The 22,106-nt window shown below is 42.6% G+C and overlaps 2 protein-coding genes across 7 annotated transcripts in view; one reads left to right on the forward strand and one right to left on the reverse strand.

Annotated features, from left to right (window-relative positions):
* Positions 1-14,027, reverse strand: part of LOC146833815 (dimethylaniline monooxygenase [N-oxide-forming] 2-like) — a 540,028-nt gene extending 526,001 nt beyond the window's left edge. For 2 of the 5 annotated variants that reach the window (XM_085601702.1, XM_085601706.1), the window contains exon 1: positions 13,916-14,027. Coding sequence is in view for 2 of the 5 variants with exons in the window: in XM_085601701.1 (XP_085457827.1) it covers positions 13,720-13,784 (65 nt within the window). In the remaining 3 variants the exon portion in view is untranslated. Of the gene's footprint in view, positions 1-13,719; positions 13,857-13,915 lie in introns of those variants that run through there. The other 3 variants (XM_085601701.1, XM_085601704.1, XM_085601705.1) reach the window with 2 other exon arrangements.
* Positions 7,312-22,106, forward strand: part of LOC146833816 (dimethylaniline monooxygenase [N-oxide-forming] 2-like) — an 830,014-nt gene continuing 815,219 nt past the window's right edge. The window contains exon 1 of one of the 2 annotated variants that reach the window (XM_085601707.1): positions 7,312-7,536. In XM_085601707.1, coding sequence (XP_085457833.1) covers positions 7,462-7,536 — 75 coding nt within the window. In that variant the 5' untranslated portion in view covers positions 7,312-7,461. The remainder of the gene's footprint in view (positions 7,537-22,106) is intronic. The other variant, XM_085601708.1, reaches the window with a different exon arrangement.

Consider the following 22,106-nt stretch of genomic DNA (forward strand, 5'->3'; position numbering starts at 1 on the left):
TCACAATTCATCTCTCAATATGTTATTCGTTTTCTGCATGTATATTTATCTTTGTTTTTTGGAATCTGCACTGTGTACACATATCTGTTATGTATATCATTGTTTACTGTGTTTATTCTAATATAGATGGCTTCACAAATTTTTCTTGGAATGTTAAAGGTTTAGGTTCACCTATAAAATGTCAGAGAGTACTAACTTTTCTCTCCATTTCAAAATGTGATATTGCTTTATTGCAGGAAATTCATATTGTGGATAAAAAAATAGCTTAACTTAAACGACAATGGGTGAGCCATGTTTTTGCTTCCCCAGGTAACGGGAAACGTAATGGTGTTGCTATTCTGTGTCATAAACGCTTATATATTCAGCTACTGCCACAAGATACAGATGATTTGCTATTAGTTAATAAAATACCTATTACCCTCTTTAATCTTTATGCCTCTACCTCCCCCAGCAGTTCCTTGTGGCCTGAAATACTGCCTAAATTGGTTAAATAAATATGATTATCTATTGGTGGTGGTGACTGTAACATGGTCGTTGATCGCATAATTGATCGTAATTCTAAATCCAAATGTAATCCTTCTCTTATGCATTCTCAATTTATGTCTACCATTAAACAGCGATCTTTAGTGGATGCGTGGAGGCCAAGTAACCGTACAATTTTAGAATATACCTTTTTTCCCCGTACACTGTTCTCAATCCAGATTAGATTATTTGTTTCTCTCTCAGCCCCTTGCACAACACATCACACACTCAGATATAGGCCCTATGCTTATTTCAGATCACGCCTAAATGTCTTTAAAGATAGACCTACTCCCTCCAACTCATGGTACTAGAAGGTGAAGATTTAACAACTCTCTTCTTTTAAATCAAAATTTCACCCAAAGTTGAATCATTTGCTAAAACCTTTTGTCTTGAAAATGAACAACCGCTTATCTCTCCACAATTTATATGGGACACTTTTAAAGCTGCGTCTAGAGACTTCATTATTTGTTTTGTACCCCGTGGAAAGAAATCATCTTTAAGTACTTTGAAATCCCTTACAGCACATATCAAATAATTAGAACACTCCTACTACCGCACAAATTCTAAATCCTACCCGGAAGATTTAATTCAATTAAAATTCACTTTTAATAAATTGTCCACGAGCAATGTAAACTCATTTTAATTAAAGCATCAGTTAAGTACTATGGAGATCAAAATAAAATGAGGAAAAACTTTTTGCTAATTATCTTAAGATAAAAAAGGAACGTTGCAAAATCAACTCGATTCTTACCTCCTCTAATCATATGATCTATAAAAATGAGGACATTTTGGCAGAGTTCACCCATTTTTGCCAGGAACTTTATACACTTGACTCTCCCACATCTCAAGATGATATCCTGCAGTATTTATCTTCTATTGATCCTCCTTCCCACCTTCATTTAGATTTCTCACCACTAGATAAAGAAATTCAAATTCAGGATATTCTTTATGCGATCCATGACATTAAACGTGGTAAAGCACCAGGTCCTGACGGTTTTACTATTGAGTTTTATTCTCATTTCTCCCATTTTCTTCTTCTCCGATTGCATCTAATATATTTCTATTCTTTATATCTTCTCAATACTCCTGTGGCTCTTTTCAGGATGCTCTAATTTGTCTCCTCCCCAAAGAAAATAAAGATCTCGCACTATGTATAATTACAGGCCTATTTCTTTGATCAATTTAGATAATAAATGTTTAGCAAAAATACTGGCCCTCCATTTGGAATCCTTAATGCCTCAACTCATTGGAGGGGAACAATGTGGCTTTATTATGGGCCATCATATGGCAGACAATATCAGATTATTTTTTAATGTGCTTAGCAAATCCAAGTCGTATGAACGTTCTTTGGCAGCTATTTCTCTAGCCGCTGAGAAAGTGTTTAACCATGTAAATTGGCCCTTTAATTTTCTCTACTCTTTCCTGGTTTGGTTTTGGTAAAACTTTTATTGATGATGTCTCCCTATTATATTCGACCCCTACATTTTCTATTTTAGCTAATGGCCTTCTTTCTTCATTTCCCCTATATTGTGGTGTTAGACAAGGCTGCCGTCTTCCTCCTCTTCTTTTCATTCTTGCTCTTGAACCCTTTCTGATAAAAATTCATACAAACTCTCAAATTACCAGCTTTCAGTACGGTGATAACCAATTAAAGGCCTCTGTTTATGCCGATGACCTCTTACTTTTTTCTTTTACAGCCACAGACCTTACTACCAGCCTTCCTATCGGAGGTACAGATTTTTGCTTCAGTTTCAGCATATAAATTAAATACTGAAAAGTGTGAAATTCTCCCCCTAAATAAACTATGTTTCTATGCAGATTATACTGCTTCAAATTTCCCTTGGAAGCCTGATAAAAATTAAATACCTTGGCTTATACCTACTAATAAAGAAACTGTATCACTCAATTTAAAAGATTTGCAAATAACTTTGAAAAATCACACTTCCAGATGGAATCCCTTGTTCTTATCTTGGTGGGGTTGTTTGGACGTAATTAAAATGGTGCTGGTCCCTATAATTCTCTTCCACATTTTCAATCTTCCTATAAATATTCGTCATTCCCAATACAAGATAATATATTCCATTTTATCAAAATTCTTATGGAACAAAACTTAAAAGACCCAAGTTTATGGGAGGCGTTAACTTCCCAGACTTTCACTCTTATCGCACTGCATTTTTCCTCAAGCAATCTTCTCTACTACTACAGGAGGACGATATCTCAAATTTAACCCTATGGACTAATATTGTCCATAATAATAATAGTCTTTTTTCTACCCTTTTTCCTTTAAAGAATTATTATCCTTTTCACGTAAACCTCTGTCTCTATCCCTTCCTATCTTTAATAACATTTCAAAAATGTTCCAACCTATTTTCCTTTTTTACAAAAATCCTAAAGACCAATTCTTGCAATCCTTCATTTGGTACATCAAATACATAAACCCGAATTAATAACAAAACTGTTTTTTGGAAAGATTGACGCGCTAAAGGACTTCATTGTACCTTTCAGCTCGTTCATGGTGATGCCTGTATCTCTTTTGCTAATGTCCAAACAAGTTTTTCTTATCCCTCTTCCTATGAATCTAAATACAATTCTCTAATCACAGTGATTCAATCTGCTTATAATAACTTCGTATCTGTCCCCCTCTCTTCCTCTCCTCCACCCAACATACTTTCGATTTTGGATTCTACCCCTTCTGCTTCTTAATTATATAAACAGCTCCTTCTCATCCAGCCATTCAAGACTAAACAGAAGTAGAACTACTTTTGGAAGCAGATCTTCAGCTCTCCTTCCCCATCCATATTTGGAACAAGATTTGGTTGAAAATGAGAAGATCTTCCAGAGCAGCCAACACCAAGCAAACCTTATTCTATATTTACAATAGACTTATGTTCACTCCTGTTTCAATACACAAGATAAATTCAACTCTTTCCCCTTCTTGTTTGTCCTGTGCAATGAGCACAGCAGATTTAAAACACGTTATTTGACTGTCAAAATATTTACAACTTTTGGACACAGGTTTGGCAGCAAATAAATGACATATTTCATTTGCAAGTCCCTCTTACCTTTGCTAATATTTTCTTAGGGAGTGTTCCTGAAAATTGGAATTCCCAAACAAACAATTTTTACATGATAGATTTACTTCTTGCCATTGCCTTCCAACAAATCACCAGGGAATGGAAGAACTCTGACAGTGTATCTTATTGGGCCTGGTGGTATGTGGTTTGTTACAATCACAGATTAGATAGAGCATATGTCCCCCCAATTTCCCTTGCTATTAAACAAGATTTCATTTGGTGACCCAAAACTACTTTTCTAGATAATTCTGCTAAGATTGCATGTTCCCATAACCCCCGAATTAAGGAAGTTCATAAACCTCCATTAATGTTTTTTCTACAATATAAATATAGTAATTTATTAATTGGTCTAATCTCGTTCTTACTCTCGACTTTGGAAATTAATATTGCACTGTGATTATACTCATTTTCTTTACAGTTTTAATGATTGTCATTTTCTCCCCCCCTTTCCCTCTATTTCACATATTTTATTGAACTGATAATTTTGTATATATGATTGTATCTTGTGCATATTATACTGTATTTGGTTAATTAAAAATTAAATATTTTCTTAAACTTAAAAAAAAGAAAAGATAACATAGGCTGGGGACCACCACCATCTTTATAAAAGCTATTTACCTCCCCCATGCATAGCATAAGTGTATTTCAGTAGTCTAAGTAGTGTACCAGGTTGGCTATTCCTTCGTAAGCTGAGCCATAATTCCATCTTATTATGGCTTTAGGGTCTCGGTGCACCTGGAACCCCAGGGATCACACTGAAGATTTCTCCCACTGCAGCTTTTGTCATGCTACATCCTACCAGTAACTTGGGAAAGAGGGAGCATCATCAACTTTTCACACTTATATTTAGACCTGACAGTTCATCAATTATCAGGAACACAGATGATGGGGAAGAGATTTACTACTGTGGTTTTAAGGAACAATAGGACATCATCCACATATAAGAAAGCGGTTGTTCTTTTTTTGCCAAACTATGTGCCACAAGCAGAGTATGCCCCAACTCCTTACAGCACGAACCCTGTAGCTGTCAGTTCACCACACTCCATTACGAATCTGTGTAAGAGCACTGCTTGCAGTTAATGTAAGATTTGTATCTAAGTGTTCATGCTGCTTGAACTTGTATTTATGGATCATTAATGCAAAGTCTTTATTGATAGGGTGAGCCCTCTAATCTTCTAAGGAAATAATGTGAGCTTGCACTTTGACAGTAGTTCCAGTATAAAAATGTATACAAACGGTTGCAAAGTTTAACAATTTGAGGCTACCTATAAAGCACCCAGAATTCTCTCTGATTATATGCAAATACTTACAGAAACTTGAAAGCAAGATTGGGGATTCTTTGTTTTCAAAATAAAATGTACACAAAAAAATAGCAAGTAGAAAAAAATGATTTGCTAAACTGCAGTTTTAGCTATCATTTCTTGAAGGCATCATGTACTAAAATGTGTTTGACACATGCTAGTATCTCAAAACCGTATTTACTAATGAAATAGTGGTGTAAAACCAGTTTTAGCAAGATAATAACAAACATACAAATAAACAAGCATTGGTAAAGAAAATAGGTCTGGTAGTGGTAGCCAGCCTTTTAGTTTTGTCATTGCGTTATTTATTTTGACATGGTTTTTGTTACATTTTATTTGTTTTGGGAGCAGTTGGGCCCTATTAAATGTAACAAAAACATTGTCAAAAAGCGAAATATGATTTGGGGACGAAAAAAGTGTATATTGCCATAGCAGTGCCTGGCACTGAAGAATCTACTTTGTGAGCCGATCTGCTCCTTGTGGAGAAGCAGTAGGCTGTCATTCACATAGACGTTAGCCATATATGTCTTGTCCAATGCCAGACATAGCAAGGAAAAGTATACAAAAAAGGAATGGATGGAATACTTGAATTAATATCAGCCACTGCTAATTACTTGGGGCCGCATCCCAGTCCATCATACTTTTGCAAACATTGCCTCAGGCCAGGTTAGGTCCTCCGCTCCTAGGTTGCCCGGCAGTTTGAACCGGACTGCTCCTAGTGGAACAGGGTCAAGACTGATGGCATCTGGCTGGGTCCAAGTTGAGGTGGCATGCTGGGCAAAAGGACTATGGGTAGGAATCCTACCCAGAGAAACTGCCAGTGGTTAGACTTATTGCAAGCATTTCTCCCATCTCCTTTGTTTGTTTGATGTACCACCCTAAGTGAATCCCATGCTCACTGTGCCATTGGAACCAAATTACACCAGATTAACTAGCTCCAATCAGTGCAAAACTGATCTTGGGTTGCTTGTGTTCCAGTTCAGGGAGGACCTGGCCTGGCAGTTCAGGTTGGAGTGTTCCTATTGGACAGAGTCAAGACTGGTTTGCATATAGCTAGGTCCAAGCTGAGGAAGCATGGAGGACAAAAGAACGATGGGTTGAAATGCTACCCAAAGCAGTTGCCAATGGTTAGACTTAATGCAAGTTTTTCTCCCATCACCATTTGTGTGCTAGACCTAATTTTGGGCCCATTTATGAAAGAAAGTCACAAAAATGCACTCATTTTAGATGTCCTTGCATTAATCCAAATTTACAACTTTCATGAATTCACATGAATTTACAGATGTAGGCATGGAAACTGGCATGGAAACCGTACTCCTAGAAAAAGTACGTGAACTGCACTTTAGCTTGAGCAAATATGCATTTGTAGGTTTGCTCATGCATAAATCTAATGAGCATTTGCAATTTCAGTTTCTCTGCAAACCATTTTTCCCACCCTGTAAAAAAGTTTTTACTTCTGCCATTGTCAGGAGTAAGAGATTAAAGATGAGTAGATGAAAACCCTTCAACATCTAATTTAGTAGATGTGCACAGACTCAAAAGGGTATTCCAACCCTGGAAATACCACTACTACCAGTCCGAATATGTAGATTTATAGAAATGTGGGAAATTAATGACATTGCTGTATATATACACCCTGCTATAATATGAATCCTGGCATTATCAGAGAGGCTAGTATAAGATCTCTGTTATAATGAGAACACAGCCATAATGTGTTACCTCACTGCATCACAGTAAATCAAAGACCACATTAGCAACCCCACACCCAACAAAATGGTGGCAGCAAAATCATTCACCCATCTAGGAAAGTAAGATGAAAGCCAACTCACTTATCAACCATCCCACCCAGGACAAAACATTTGAAGTTCCACACTCCCTCGTCTAGGAGAGAATATTGGGAGGAAGGCAACACAACTGCTTCTTCAGGAGAGAATGAAAGCAGTCACACTTACCAACCTTGAGGGTGAAGCCAACACGCTCACCAATCCTGGAAAGAATACAGGAAGCCATCTCACACACAACCTCGAAAAGAACATTGAAAGTCACCCACTCATGGCACACGATGGGGAAATAAGGGGCGTGTTGGTGAATATAGAATCCCAAATCCTATCCAAAACAATTCAACAGGTATGTTGAGCTCTCTTTTAAAATGTTTACCTTTGTACAAATCTGCCTTCCACACATCTCAGCTCCACACCCTACCCTGTTCCATTGGCCTCACCCTTTAGCTGTAATCAGGAAATGCCAAGCTAGGGGAATGAACAACTCTTGTGTGGTAAACAACCTGCTTGCAAGGAAGCATGCTGTAGCCATTCGCCCTGGGTGTCGTAATGCTGAGGTAAATAATTAACAAAATAATCTACTTCCATATTGTAATTTGGGTGACAGGTGGTTCTATCACAGATGTTCCTGGCAAGAAGGGGCGCTTTTCAACCTGAAGGAACCGAGTCTCATTAAGCACACCTGCTCCTTAAAGTCTTACAAAGAGACACCTGCAGTAGCTCACTGAGGAAGGCTCAAAGCCTGGCCAAAATAGGAAATTTGGACAGAAAAGAAAAAAGGGCATGAGCATCTTTGTGTTCAGACGCAGTGGAACCAAGCCCAGTCTGACCGTCAGACAGCAAAGAAACCGCAGAGAGGTGAGGTGGGAACATGGCACTAGGGGCTGGGTAGGAGGGTTCACTGCAGTACTTGAGGGCTACCAATAGGCAGGCCCCTTACCCACACATGCCTTTTTAGACAATAGTTGCATGTACACCTTAGTGGGCAGTAACCTCTGGGGGTGTGTGGGAATCAACAAAGGATTATTTTTTTTAATATTTAAACGTCATAAAGTTGGTGAAGATTTGCAAAACCTAGGTGACAAATCCCAGAAAAAGTAGATTTTTCTGCAAAGAGAAAAAGTGTAAAGCCATTGTGTTTTTTTTGTGAGAAAAAAAAAAGTTGCCCATGATGGAGCTGTGTGATGATGAAAATCCTTGGAACTCTGTTAAATTTGTCACATTTTCAAGATATCACCAGCTAAACTAAAATTTCCCACAACCCTTCTGTACGATATTGACATTCATAATGGCTTTTTAGAAGAATAAGAAAATGATACCGGTGCTGCTATCACAGTCAACCGTCAGAAGGCACGTGCCAACTACTAGCGCCTCAGTTAGGAAAGGAAGTGATAACATTCCATGCCTAGCAAACGTAAAGTTGCCTCTATTTTTTCAGTCCAAATACTCCGATTCTTTGGGAGTAAATTAAAAAAGTAAATTTGTGTTCTTATATAGCACTTTATTTTCTACTGTTTCTACACTTATCATTTAAGTTCTATTACGCAAATTTAAAGATTTTCAAAAGAAGCATGAAAGTCTGAGTTGGCTTTTCATGATTTCAAAATAGTGAATAGCAGATCACAGAAAATGGCACTGACTCCTAATTTGTTTTTTATTGGCTTTTGTTCTGGCTTTCACATGGTCCAACATGGTTGTGTAGGTGCTGTGCCTACTTGGAGTCCCTGCAATCTACCCACCCCACAACTCCAGCTCCAAAGAGAAGGGTGTCTGCAAACAATTTCATTTTGGGTGTCAAATACTGTTTTAATTGAGCTGCAAATTGAGACACTGGGGACAGTGCCTCCAAGTCCCTTTGAGTTTAGGGTGGTACAAACACCATTGCTTAAACTCCTGGGCAGTATACTCATCAATTAGAATCCGTGCCAGTATATCTGTTTCTTTGACTTCTCGGCACTATAACCGTTATTTAGACTCATGGCCATTATACCCATTGCTTAGACTCCTGGGCAGTACACCGGTTGCTTTGACTGCTGTGCAGTGTACTCGTTGCTTAGACTCCAGGGGAGCAAATTTGTTGTTTAGACAGCTGGACAGTACACGTGTTGCTTACACTGCTGGGCAGTGCGCTTGTTATTTAGACTCCCAGACAGTACATAGTTTGCTTAGCTTCCTGGGCAGTACACCTGTTGCCTAAACTCCTGGAGAGTACACTTGCTGCTCAGAATTCTGGAAAGTGTACCTATTGCTTAGCCTCCAGGAGAGTACATTTGCTGTTTAGACTCCTGGCCAGTACACTTGCTGCTTAGTCTCCTGGACAGTTCACTTGTTGCTTACACTCCTGGGCAGTACACCTGTTACTTAGACTCTTCGACAGTACACTCATCACTCCGGGAAAGTACACTTGATGCTGGGACATCTGGAAAGTACACTTGTTGCTTACACTCCTGGGCAGTACACGTGTTGCTTAGACGCCTGGGCACAACACTTGTTGCTAAAAAGCCTGGGCGGCAAACGTGTTGTTTAGACTACTGGAGAGTACACTTGTTGCTTAGACTCCTGGACAGTACACCTGTTGCTTAGATTCCAGGGGAGTGCATGTCACTTGCTGCTCAGACGCCTGGACAGTACACTTGTTGCTTACACTCCTGGGCCGTACACTTGCTGCTTAGACTCTCGGACAGTGTATCCATTGCTTAGACTCCAGGGAAGTACACTTGTTGCTTGGAGTCCTGGGCAGTACACTTCTTGCTTAGACTCCTGGACAGTACATTTGATGCTTCGACTCAAGTGCCATACAGCTTTTGCTTAGACTCCTAGACAGGACACTTGTTGCTTAGACTCCTGGACAGTACACCTGTTGCTTAGATTCAGGGGCAGTACACCTATTGCTTAGAACACTGGACAGTGTACCTATTTTTTGGGGGGGGGGTTGGGAGTTTTATATAGCGCAAACTTGACCCTAAGGTATCAGAGCGCATTACACTAGCACCAATTACGTTACAGACGGACACATTCATTTTTGTTAGGCACGGAACGATTAAGTGATTTGCACTGAGCGTCCCTGCCGAAACTCGGACCCGGTTCCCCAGCTTCGAGGACAACCGCTCTAGCCATTAGGCCACATCCTTTTCTATTGCTTAGACTCCCGGGTAGTACACTTGTTGCTTAGACTCCTGGGCAGTATACGTATTGCTTATAACACTTGACAGTGTACCTATTGCTTGGACTTCAGGACAGTACACTTGTTGTTTAGACTCATGGACAGTACACCTGCTGCTTAGACTCCTGGGCAGTACACTTATTGCTTAGACTGCTGGGAAATACACCCACTGCTTACACTTCTGGGCAGTACACCTGTTACTTAGACTCTTTGGTGGTATAGCTGTGGCTTAGATTCGAGGACACTAGACTTGTTGCTTAGACTCCTGGGCAGCACTTGTTGCTTAGACTCTGGGCAGCACTTTTTTCTTAGCAACACATGTTGCTTTGACTCCTGGGCAGCACGTGTTGCTTAGACTCCTGGGCAGCACTTGTTGCCTAGACTCCTGGGCAGCACTTTTTTCTTAGACTCCTGGGCAGTACGTGCTGCTTAGACTCCTGGGCAGCACTTTTTTCTTAGACTCCTGGGCAGCACGTTTTGCTTAGACTCCTGGGCAGCACGTGTTGCTTAGACTCCTGGGCAGCACGTGTTGCTTAGACTACTGGGCAGCACGTGTTGCTTAGACTCCTGGGCAGCACATGTTGCTTAGACTCCTGGGCAGCACGTGTTGCTTAGACTCCTGGGTAGCATTTGTTGCTTAGACTCCTAGGCAGCACACTTGTTGCTTGGAAGCCTGGGTTGTTTACTTGCTGCTTATACTCCTGGTCCGTTCACCTGTTGCTTAGACTCCTGGGCAGTGAACCTAATACTTAGACTCCTGGGCAGTGTCCCCAACGTGTAGACTACAGGGGAGTATGCTTGCTGCTTAGAATCCTGGACAATACATTTGTTGCTTTGATTCCAGGGGAGTTCACTTGTTGCTTAGACTCCTGAGCAGTACACCTATTGCTTAGAACACTGGGCAGTGTACCTATTGCTTGGACTCCTGGGCAGTACACCTGTTGCCTAGAAGCCTGGGCGGTTCACTTGTTGCTTACACTCCTGGGCAGTACACCTGTTGCCTAGAAGCCTGGGCGGTTCACTTGTTGCTTACACTCCTGGGCAGTACACCTGTTGCTTAGGCTCCTGGGCAGTACACCTGTTGCTTAGACTTCAGGGTTGTGCACTTGCTGCTTAGAATCCTGGGCAGTGCATTTGTTGCTTAGATTCCATGGGAGTTCACTTGTTGCTTAGATTCTTGGGCAGTACACTTATTGCTTAGATTCCTGAGTAGTACACCTATTGTTTAGGACATTGGACAGTGTACCTATTGCTTGGACTCCTGGACAGTACACGTGTTGCTTAGACTCATGGACAGTACACCTGCTGCTTAGACTCCTGGACAGTACACGTGTTGCTTAGACTCATGGACAGTACACCTGCTGCTTAGGCTCCTGGACAGTGTACCTATTGCTTGGACTCCTGGGCAGTACACTTGCTGCTTAGAATCCTAAACAGTGTACATATTGCTTGGACACCTGGACAGTACACCTGCTGTTTAGAATCCTGGACAGTGTACCTATTGCTTAGACACCTAGACAGAAAACGTGTTGCTTAGGCTCATGGGCAGTGTGCCCATTGCTTAGACTCCAGTGGAGTACACTTGTAGCTTAGACTCCTGGACAGTACACCCATAGTTTAGGCTCCGGGAACAGTATAACTATTGAAAACATCTGGTCATAACACTGTGCCCAATGCCAATAGTGCCAGCAATAAAACATCTGTCACCACTGTCATCCCAGACCACTGCATGCAGCGCGTCCACTGGTAGACCTTAGCACTGTATTCACTTGTAAAACTGCCAGCCAGGAGCAGCAGAATCATGTACGCCATAGCAATGAGGCTGGATGCTGACGTTTTGGGCAGGACTAGTGCTGATTTACATATGTTGGTCTCTGTCAGCCCAGACACATACAAGTCAACAAGTAATGACCAATATATGGGTTGGACAAGTACTGACAATTCGTATTACCAATTCTTATGCAGTAGAGTAAAATTATATACATTCTTACAACCATATACATATTTTATATACTATGATGTGCTATTCAAAGCGATATCAAAAGCCATGAACTAATTACTCATTCTGGGTTTTTACGTTATATGGCATGAGATGATCAGGTTGATTCCCTGGTCATACAATAGTAGTTATAAACAACGTAAATAAATACTGCTAGTAACAGTCATTAGCAGCTCTGCCAGGTTTCCCAGGTCAATGCGTGTTTTGCTGCTCCAGTTCAGGTTTTTTCTTTAAATTCTGGAACTTGAACCATTGTTTATCCTATTATAAAACATGCCTACAGGTTCAAGAGAACAACACATAAACTGGGTATGCACATACTGGGAAACTTAGCAGCTATGCATAAGTATTCCCTATTTTATTGTATACTCCATTTGGTGACCTCGGAAGGATGGACAGCAAGTACAGGGCACGAGTCGGGGGTACACGCGGGTGGACGGAGTCCACCCACTTTTTTCACAGGGTGGACACCGTCCACCCTGCCAAGCAGTTGGGCCCCACTGAATCGTCCCGGTGTAAGTTGCAAACACCGGGACATTTTCAGCAGCGCCTGCACATTATCTCCTTTCGATCAGCAACAATGTGCAGGGAGATGGGATGGGACTCTTATTTCTGACTCCTGCTGGGCCCATAACAAAGGCCAAATTTGTCTCCTGGCTGGCAGCAGTCAGGAGCCTCACACCTAAAAGCAAACGCAGCAGCAGCAGAGGGGAAACAAAGGCTCACACCTTGTTAGCACATCACACATACTTAAGAGAGACAGCGTTTCAATTTGTTCAGGCTCTGTTTAGGAGATATGCATGCACTGTAAGGACAGGCGCTGTGTTGATCTTTACCAGTATTTGCACAAAATAAGTAGCATTTATATAGCGCTTACTACCCCTGAGGAGGCGTTTTAATGATTTAAATATCAAATGTTTTTCTTTTACAGCACTATGATTAGAGGAAGCTTTTCGCTGACAAAAGACGACATTGGTTTATGTGAAGCTCACAAAAAGTGTGAATCTTCTTCCTAAATAAGGAGGGTTTGGCAAGTAAACTCGAAATGTGCTCAAATGTACGCATGATAGACCTGCTAAACATATATGTGAGGGCTTAAGATCTGATTTCACTTCTTGTGATGTCACGCGCTGTGATGTCACGCGCCGTGATGCCACTTGCATACTGATTAATTAGGTTAGTCCCCCGCTTCTTTTTTTAGGACTTTTGCCCTGGCTAAGTAGGCTTTTCCGAAAATAGCACTCACAGCCTGCAAATCACAGCTGATATCAGTGGCCAGCATTTACTTCACTGAGCCATATAGCTCGTATTAGAATGCAATTTAGCCAGCCTAACTTTGGAGGCTGCGATGTCTTACTTAGCAACAGTAACGGGAAACAACAGATCTTTGCACATTGCTGTTAGCAGAATGCCGGTGTTGTGTAATATCAGGTATCACCTCGGAATCCCAAGGGGATACCAGATATTACACAACACCGGGACTGTCTGAAGACGACCCACGTGGTAAAATGTGACGTGGCAGCTTTATACGCATTCCCCTGGTCGCTACACCAAACTCCCAGTTTGTTCTTAGTGCCTCCCTCAGGACCACACTCGCTTCGAAGCGTGCCTGCTGCCAGAGCTTGTGTTACGGGAGACAACGTAACATACAGGTTGATGTCACCTATTCTGTTTAAGATAAATAATACTTGAGCGTTCCCCGTGAAATTAACTTCCATAAAGCTGGTTTCAAACATTCTATTTCCGTGCAGGTAAGAGAGGTGGGACCGGGAGAGGAGGGGGGAGGGGGAGGGATTGAGTGATTTCGACAAACGACCACGAAGAAAATAATTTTCCCACGTCGTCGTAGTCTCTTGAAATCCCGCCCCACAGCTCTTACCTGCACGGGCCGCGGCTCTTCTGCCCCTGACAAGTGGACGTCAACAAGAACGGCAACAATTGCATCAGAGGTAAAACGAAAACATTTTTTGTTTACAAAGCGGAACTCAACATCCTCCACTTCTGCCCCTATCGCTATACCTTATACAGGCGGTTACCATCTTATAGTAAAAAACAAAACACACCGAACTACTTACCTCAGGTTCCGGACACACTCTTTGCAGACCACAAGCAGTTTTAGAAATCCAACTTTTTCATTTGAGATCAGGTGGTCCACTGGTGAGCGCCCTCTGCTGGACACAGATGGCAATTTCCTCTTTCCAACAGCATTCCAAATCAATGTAGGTGCTGCGTTCTTACAAATTGGCCCTATCAGGGTCGCCGTTAACCAGTGTGGCTAGCTAACAGCACTTTCGATTCTGTAACACAACAAAAGAACCATGGGGCATATCAACAACAACCGGCGATAATTATCGCTGAGCGCACTTAGCGCCAGGATAATTATCGCCGGCTAGCGCCGATTTTTATCGCTGAGATAGCGTGCTATTAGCAACGCTTATCTCATCAGCGATAAAAATCCTGGCGCTAACGTGAGATTATCGCTGGAAACCCAGCGATAATCTCACGTTAGCTTGTTGATAGGGACAGACAAACTTAGCCATGATATCCTCCTTCCATAGGATATCATGGCTAAGTCAGAAAAATACCAGACGTAAAAAAGCAGCGTTAACCGCGGTTAGCGCTGCTTATTTTGTCTCTAACAGGGTTAGCGATATTCTTGATAATAGGAGAAATGTCGCTTAGCGACATTTCTCCTATTATTTTAGTATGGAACGCCCCCTTTGCATCTCATTAGAGATTCAAGGGGAAGCGTAGAGTTAAAGGGTGCTAACATGCAAATTTGCATGTTAGCACCCTGTTGTTGATAGGGTGCTAGTTTTATCTCTGCTTTTTTGGCTTTTAAAGCCAAAAAGGCAGAGATAAAGCCCTTGTTGATATGCCCCCAAATTTGCAGAAGCAGATTACAGCCTTTCAGTGCTACCTTAGTGCTTGAACCTCTTAATGTTCTTTGAATATCCATTTTGAAAAAGCAAAGCAAACCAATTTGCAACATTGTCGCTAATTATTTAACAAACACATTTTGCTTCAAACTCGTTTGAACTTTCACATTTACAAAGTTGGGAAATTGTCTATAAACTTATGTAACACTACAATACCAATGTGAAATCTGTTCGCTCCATGTTTCAGAATTTCCAGTTGCACAAGAAGCAACAAAATGACACACATCGGATTGCTCTGATGTTTTGCACCTGTGCAGTGGAGCAGTAAAAATGTCATGGGCTCCAGTGTAAGCAAGGGAAATGGCCCTAAGGAAGCTGATTGGATACTGAAATATAACAATCATGGTTGTGGCCCCTTTGGCCACTGGGTCCCGATGCAACTGCACCTGCTGAACAACATGCAACATTGATAGCTATGCCTCTGCACCTGTGGTTAGTTTCTGGAATATGGCCTCAGAAGTGGCTGAAAATGGCGCTCATGAGGTGGGGCCAACAGAAATTGAGAGTGCTGGTATTAATGGTGGCGACAAACAATTTTTTTTAAATGTGCAGGGTGTGGCAGACTGTTAGACTTGGTATCTTTTGGCGTGTTTCTCCTGAGATTTTTGCTTTCTGACCTCCTGGTTTTGACTGTTTGTGCTGGCTTAGTGTTTCTGCACACTTTTCTCACTGCTGATCAGTGGTAAAGTGCAAGTGCTCCAGTGGTAAAATGTGTTATGGACTGGTGTTTCCACGATTGGCCTATTATAATTTATGTGTCAGTCCCTAGTAAAGTACACTGAGCATGCCAGAGCCTGTAAATCAAATGCTGTTAGTGGGCTGCAGCACTGGATTGTGCGACCCAAATGAACAGCCCGTAAATGTAACTTAGACCTGCCACTGCAGAGTCTGCGTGCAGTTTGTAACTGCCATGTTGACTTCGCAAGTGCACCCACTTGCCAGGCCCTAACCTTCCTTTTTTTTACATGTCAGCCACCCCTAAGGTAGGCCCTGGGTACCCCTGTGGGCAGGTTGCAGCCACCCCTAAGGTAGGCCCTGGGTACCCCTGTGGGCAGGTTGCAGTGTATGTGAAAAGTAGAACAAGCCATGTTGTGTGTGGCATGTCCTGATAGTGAATTACTGCCAATTTTGTTTTTCACTATTGCAAGGCTACCTGTTCCCCATAGGACAGAACAGGGAGTTTGTTCATAACATCTTATAAACATAACTGGCCCTGGGAACTAGGTAGGAAAATAAAGTTTAGTATGTCTGAACTCACAATCTAAAGATGCATCTTTTAGTGAAGGTGATTTTTACCTTCTGTGTTTGAAAATACCACTTTTAGACAGTAGGTATTTTCTTGCTCAGTCATCCACTGTGCCTCTGCTGGAATGTGGATTGACCTTCTGGGTTTTGGATGATAGGGGCTGGGGAACAGGAGACTCCGGATAGTTTAGTTGGGTCAGGAAAAGGCTAAATAGACCTGGGCTGCATTTAGAGTAGGGGGAGGAGATTTCCTTGCACCTGAATAGGCTTGGTCTGCCTCTGACAATGCCGTCTCCACCTCCTGCCAGGAGGCCACACCAGAGAGGGCAGAACTGGTTCTGGCTGGGCAAAGACACTCTCTGCCTGAGAGAACAAAGGATTTAGGCTATAAAAAGTGAAGCTCAAACCCCTGAACTTTAGAACTTTGTTGGACCAAGAAGACTGCCAAGAAGAAGAGCTGGAAAAGCTGTGAGGAGGAAATACCACTTTGCTGTGTGCTTTGCTGTGTTGGCCTGCAGTGGCTGCTTCTGTCCTGGGCAGTGAAAGGACTGGACTGAACTTTCTGCAATCTACTTTTGTGAGTTTCTCCAAGGGCTTGAGGTAGAGCTTGCCCCCTGTTCAAGAAGTCTCAGGAACAGCAAAGACTTCAAGCTCTTCTGTCCTCAGCACTGGGAACTGTGTGTTTTGTGCTGCAACAGAAGAAAATCAAACTGAGGACATCTACGAATCCGCTGCTGATTCCGTGTCCTGAAGACACCAGAGAGGGCACTGCCGCAACGCCGCACCGCGACCCTGGTCTCACCGACTCCTCTTGTTGCCACCGCCACCAAGCCACTGCTCGCACTGCGATCTGTGGGCACTGCACTCCGCACTGCCTCACTTCAAGACGAAGCCTTGATATCCCCTACGACGCTGCTCCATACCCAAATGGATGCCACTGCTCGCACCATGGTTCGAGGGCACCACTCGTAAAGTTACATGACGCACCGCTCTCATCCCGCACCGCAGCCTTGGCCTACCGACGCTGGAGCCATCGACTCCAGTTCGTCAGCCAACGACAGCCCTTCAGCAATGACGATGCCGCTGCTTGCACCGTGACCTGCCAGCACAGCGACAAGCACCGCATTAACTTCGCACCGCGACCCTGGTCTCACCGACGACATCATTTGACGCTGCCATCGAGCCGCTACTCGCACCGTGACCTGAGAACACCGCACCCCGCAACGCTGCACTTCCCACTGCAGCACCCTACGCCTGCCGACGCCAGCGCTCCTGACTTCAACAGAGAGGAGTTCGATCTGCAATGCGTGTGACTTTGAGGGCCAAGACGACTCCAGCACCAACCTCCGGAAACGAAGCCTGCAGACGTGTGCTTTCAGAAACTCAACGAGAGGTCGCGGGTCTTCCCGACACCGTAGCTGGCCCGCCAGCTGGCGGTCAGCCAGAACTGTTTGGATTTGTTTGCTCACTACGCCGTGATAGCCCCGGACGGAGCTCTCGACATCAAGGAACTGTTTTTCAAGCATATTTTGATAACTGAAGATTTCTAAGTACTGTATTGTGGATTTTTATCGTTTTTGGTCTTGTCTTAAGTATATAAAAATATTAGATATTTCTCTAAACTGTTGTGGTGTCCTTTTGTAGTGCTTACACTGTATTACTGTTGGTTATCAGGAGTGTAACACAGGCCTCCGCATCCCCCGCGGCGCGGGGGGGGCCTCCCAGCTGCAGGGGGCCCCCTCAGCACAGCACTCGGGTCTGAGCGCTCCGGTTAAAATCCGGAGCAGGGGCCCCTCTGTGTACATTGCAGGGAGGCCCCTTAAACTTTCGTTACGCCACTGTTGGTTATGTGAAAATGCTTTACACAATGCCTCTAAGATAAGCCTGACTGCTCGTGCCAAGCTATCAAGGGGGTGAGCAGGGGTTATTTTAGGGGTGTAACTCCCTTATCCTGACTCGGAAGAAGGGTCCTTATTTGGACAAAGGTTCCAACCTCTGCCAACTAGAGACCCCCATTTCTAACACAGACTAAACTCAATCTTTATCTGCACTGAATTCTAAACAGCACATCTCAAATCAGAGCTTTCACAAAATCCGCGGTGAATCACATATTGTTATAATTATTTCGAAGTGTATTGAAGAAAATTTTGAGTAAATAAGAGTTTCTAGGAACATGGAAATTTGGATTCTATGTTCATTAACTAAGACATAGGAAATTACATTTTGGATAAAGAAAGTGTGCAGTTTGTCACATTCTACATATTTAACTTATACTTAATAAACAGCTTTTTTACCCATAATGATCAGATAGACAATTTCTCAATGTTCATTAACTTATACTCAATATACTGGTTTGACCAGTAAGGGGCACACCAATCACTAGCCAACGATGATTGAATAAAATACATATTCTCCTAGCCATTTGTGAAAAAGAGTCCTGGTTTTATTTAAGACTACTCAAGCGAGTATTGTGCAGTCTCTTTCATTGTTGTTTTACTGTTTGTTTACACAGCACTTGAGCACCCTACAATACTTATAATTTGCTCATCCTGGCAGGAAATGACATATAATCAAAAACAAATCAGCCAAAGTATAAGAAGCTGATTTCCGAAATGACTTCCTTCTTTCTTGATGCATGCATGACATCTACAATCCTTGCGTAGAGCAGGAGAGCAAAAACAACAGAAATAATCCAAGGAAAGGCCACATTAAGTTCTTTTAGATTTGACGCACTTTCTCATGAAACATGATCTCCATTTGAAACTGGTCCTTTTGTCCAGTCCACTCTGACATCCCAAGCTGGCATCTGGCTGGCTGTCCCCGGTTCTAGAGATAATAAAAAAGGGACACACTACTGATTATATCCAGGATGGGTAAGTAGCATAGCAACAGAGGGGTGTTAGAGCGTTGCCCATCGCTCTTACCTGTGCCAATGAGTTGCGGCAGATGCAGGGACCGTTGCCATCCCCTCCCTGCTCTCACCTGAGGCTGTCGGTGGTGGCAAACGCCCTGACCGCCAAGGGCACCAAAAGGGCTAGCGACACCACTGAGGTGGGTAAATTACAGTGGTGTGATAGTGCTCGCCTTCGTTGTCTCTAATAAAATATGGAGTCACCTTTACAACTGGTTAGCAGAAATCTGCAATTCCATTACAAGGCCAGAGGCACAATTTATGCATGTTCAAACCATATTAACAACAGCCATTGCAGTAAGTTTGACAGGTTTTCAGTAAAATGGTTTAAAAGTTGACACTCTGGACCAGTTTGCGGCTTTCAAGATGTCCGCTAACTGTGCTTCAGCCCAAAATACCTTGAAAGCCATGTCCCCACCTAGCTGAATGTGCCGAGAATTGTCCTGTGTCAACACTTGCCACGGACATCACGTATTTACGCATCCATGCAATGCTGTTGATGTTACTGGAGCCAAAGGTTTCCTCAAAGCTATCAATAACTACGGAGCAGATGTCCACACCTCTCTTGTTAAATGAACATACTGTTTGAGACACATCACCACACAATTTGGGTGTGAGAGAAATTTTGGAAATTCACATATGTAGATGTATTTTCAGTCCTCCTCGTAATATTAAAATGAACCCCAACTGGGTAAAAGTGCATAGAATGACATCCAGGGCCTTGACATCTGACACCCTTTTAATAAAAACGAAATGTATTAGAGTCCTAAGCTTAACAGATGCAACTGTCCTGATAGATGCTGCAATCCTTGAAAGATTCAAACAAGCATAACATGAGCAAACGTCCACACAGTGAAATACCTTGGCTTGGGAAGATTTTTGTTACTTATCCCTTTTAGCAATCCACACACCAATGCATGCGCCATAAATGTTCTCCCAGCATCCTTCTGGTGCACTGCAGACACTGCTGACCTATAACCATTAATTTTCCTGTAAGATTTCAGTCTAACCCCAGGGAGGCTCAGACATGTAGCACCCACAGGACTTTAGATGAAACTGAATATAAACCCCTTACCATACATTAGCCATTGCATCAATCCCAGGCAGTAAAGAACAAACTGGTTGAGATTCCTCAGGTTTGACACTAATCAGAACGTCTTGTTTTTCTTTTGAAGCAGAAAAATATTGCTGATAAAACCTCTAGAACTGGCAAACTGTTCTGAAAAGGAGAGACATAGAAGTCTATCTGGAGTCCCGTTAGTGTCTGAAGAACCCCGTGATCCATAGAAATATTTTCCCATTCCTGCACAAAAAGAGCTAGGGTGCGCCCTTCTTTTGCAATAGGGAGGGAGAGAACTCTTTCCTTGTGGTTCCACTTTCCTCGCTTGTCTACCATAGAAGTCAAAGCATCCATCCCTTCTCCTTTGCTGGAAGCACACCGACCTGGAGTACCTGCACTGGAGGTTGTGGTAGGGTCTGAAGATGAATGACTGGACAGGGAAGCAAGCCCTGTACCCAACAGGGCCCTCGGAGAAACCCACCCAAAAACCCTCATCAAGGATGACTGGGGTTTATCTGAAGAGGAGAAACCCTGCACATAATGACTGATCTCTTTTATAAATTCATATCCAAAAGGTTGTCCTATGTATTCTGAGAGACCTCAGAACCAGCCAACTCTCCCAGTTTTGGTTAATTTCCAACAATAGACCCTTCCTTCCCTTATCAGACAGGTCAGCATTAGCATTACAGAGGAAACAAATAGCCCTCCCAGCCCACCTGGATATACCTTGGGGGTGTTGGGATTCCCCTACCTTTTTTCCTGACCTGCTCTGTACATAACATTCTTGCCAGCAGACCCAGAGTGTCCAGCAGTTTGTCTTGGCAGAAATCCCAGGCTGTGTCCACCCCTTTCCTGGGATCCTTGCACTCTCTGCTGAGAAAAGTGACAATCTTCACATCAAGCATTGGGGTGAGTACCATTTAATCTGAAATCGTGAGCCTTGGACTTTCAGCCCTCATATAGGGTTTTTAAATCGGGCTTTTATGTAACTGTGGTAACTTGGGTTGTTGGTTCACTCTGGTGTGAGCCCTGGTCATGCAACAGCCACAATCCCTTGAAGGGTGAACCACAAAAAGTCACTGAATCAACTTGTGCTTAACCCTAGGTAGTTTGGCATAAAATGCAGTTAGACTTAACTTAGAGGCAATGTGGAAATTATTTATTCAACACACAAACAGAAACAAGCCTTTGCAATGCAATAGGTCTCGCATTATTAAAGTTTGATCTATTGGCATTAATAAATAATGCAACACCAATAGCTGAAGCTTTAATAATGCGAGACCTATTGCATTGGAAATGTATTTTCAGTGATATGACCACGGAAGGCCCTGCTTTTATATTAAAAACAGACCTTTGGACTATACCATTTTCTGCTGAAAGGTAATATTTCTCTCCATGTGTTCCCATACCTGGCGTGTCACGCAGTTTGGTGCTTACTTTCCCTCCATGTTAAAGAACAGTAGATGTTTTAGCACCCATGCTAATTTGCTACATAGCTAAATACATATAAGGTCCCAAAGGTGAGACCAATTGCATTGATAATGCTTGTTTTTTATCTTTTTTATTTTTGATTGCCATGCTCGATGAAGGTTCATGACCTGCACTATCTCACCCTTTCCTTGTAGGCTAGATCACCATAAACCACTTTGTCATGGTACGACTTTTTGGTTCTGAGGTGTAGTGGAACCAGAAGAGTTCAATTGGTAGGCAGAGACATTGTTCACGAGCAAGTGCCTTTTTCGTGATAACCAATTCAACCCTTGAACAAACTACTTAAGTAAAAAAGCCTCATTTCATATACTTGTGTGCCAGCACAAACACATTTAACACATAAGCAGTAGTTCCCATCTTGAGACTGGGGTTTGAAATGCTATATCTGAGTCTTTACGGAAACCATGTGCCTGAATAAGAGGTTGTGTAAATATAACCATTTAGACAATCTGTTGAATCCCTTGCTGTGTATCTTGTTGCCTTTAGGTAGCAAGATCTGCACTTAGAAAAGTGATTCCTAAATGTACCGTGTGATGAGATGTGAAGTAGTGCATACAAGCGGTTGCCTCTGCCCTTTGACATAACCCTATAATCCACTGGTCTAGTTTTGCAGTTTCTAA

The sequence above is a fragment of the Triturus cristatus genome, chromosome 4_2 (assembly GCF_964204655.1).
Source record: "Triturus cristatus chromosome 4_2, aTriCri1.1, whole genome shotgun sequence".
NCBI lineage: Eukaryota > Metazoa > Chordata > Amphibia > Caudata > Salamandridae > Triturus > Triturus cristatus.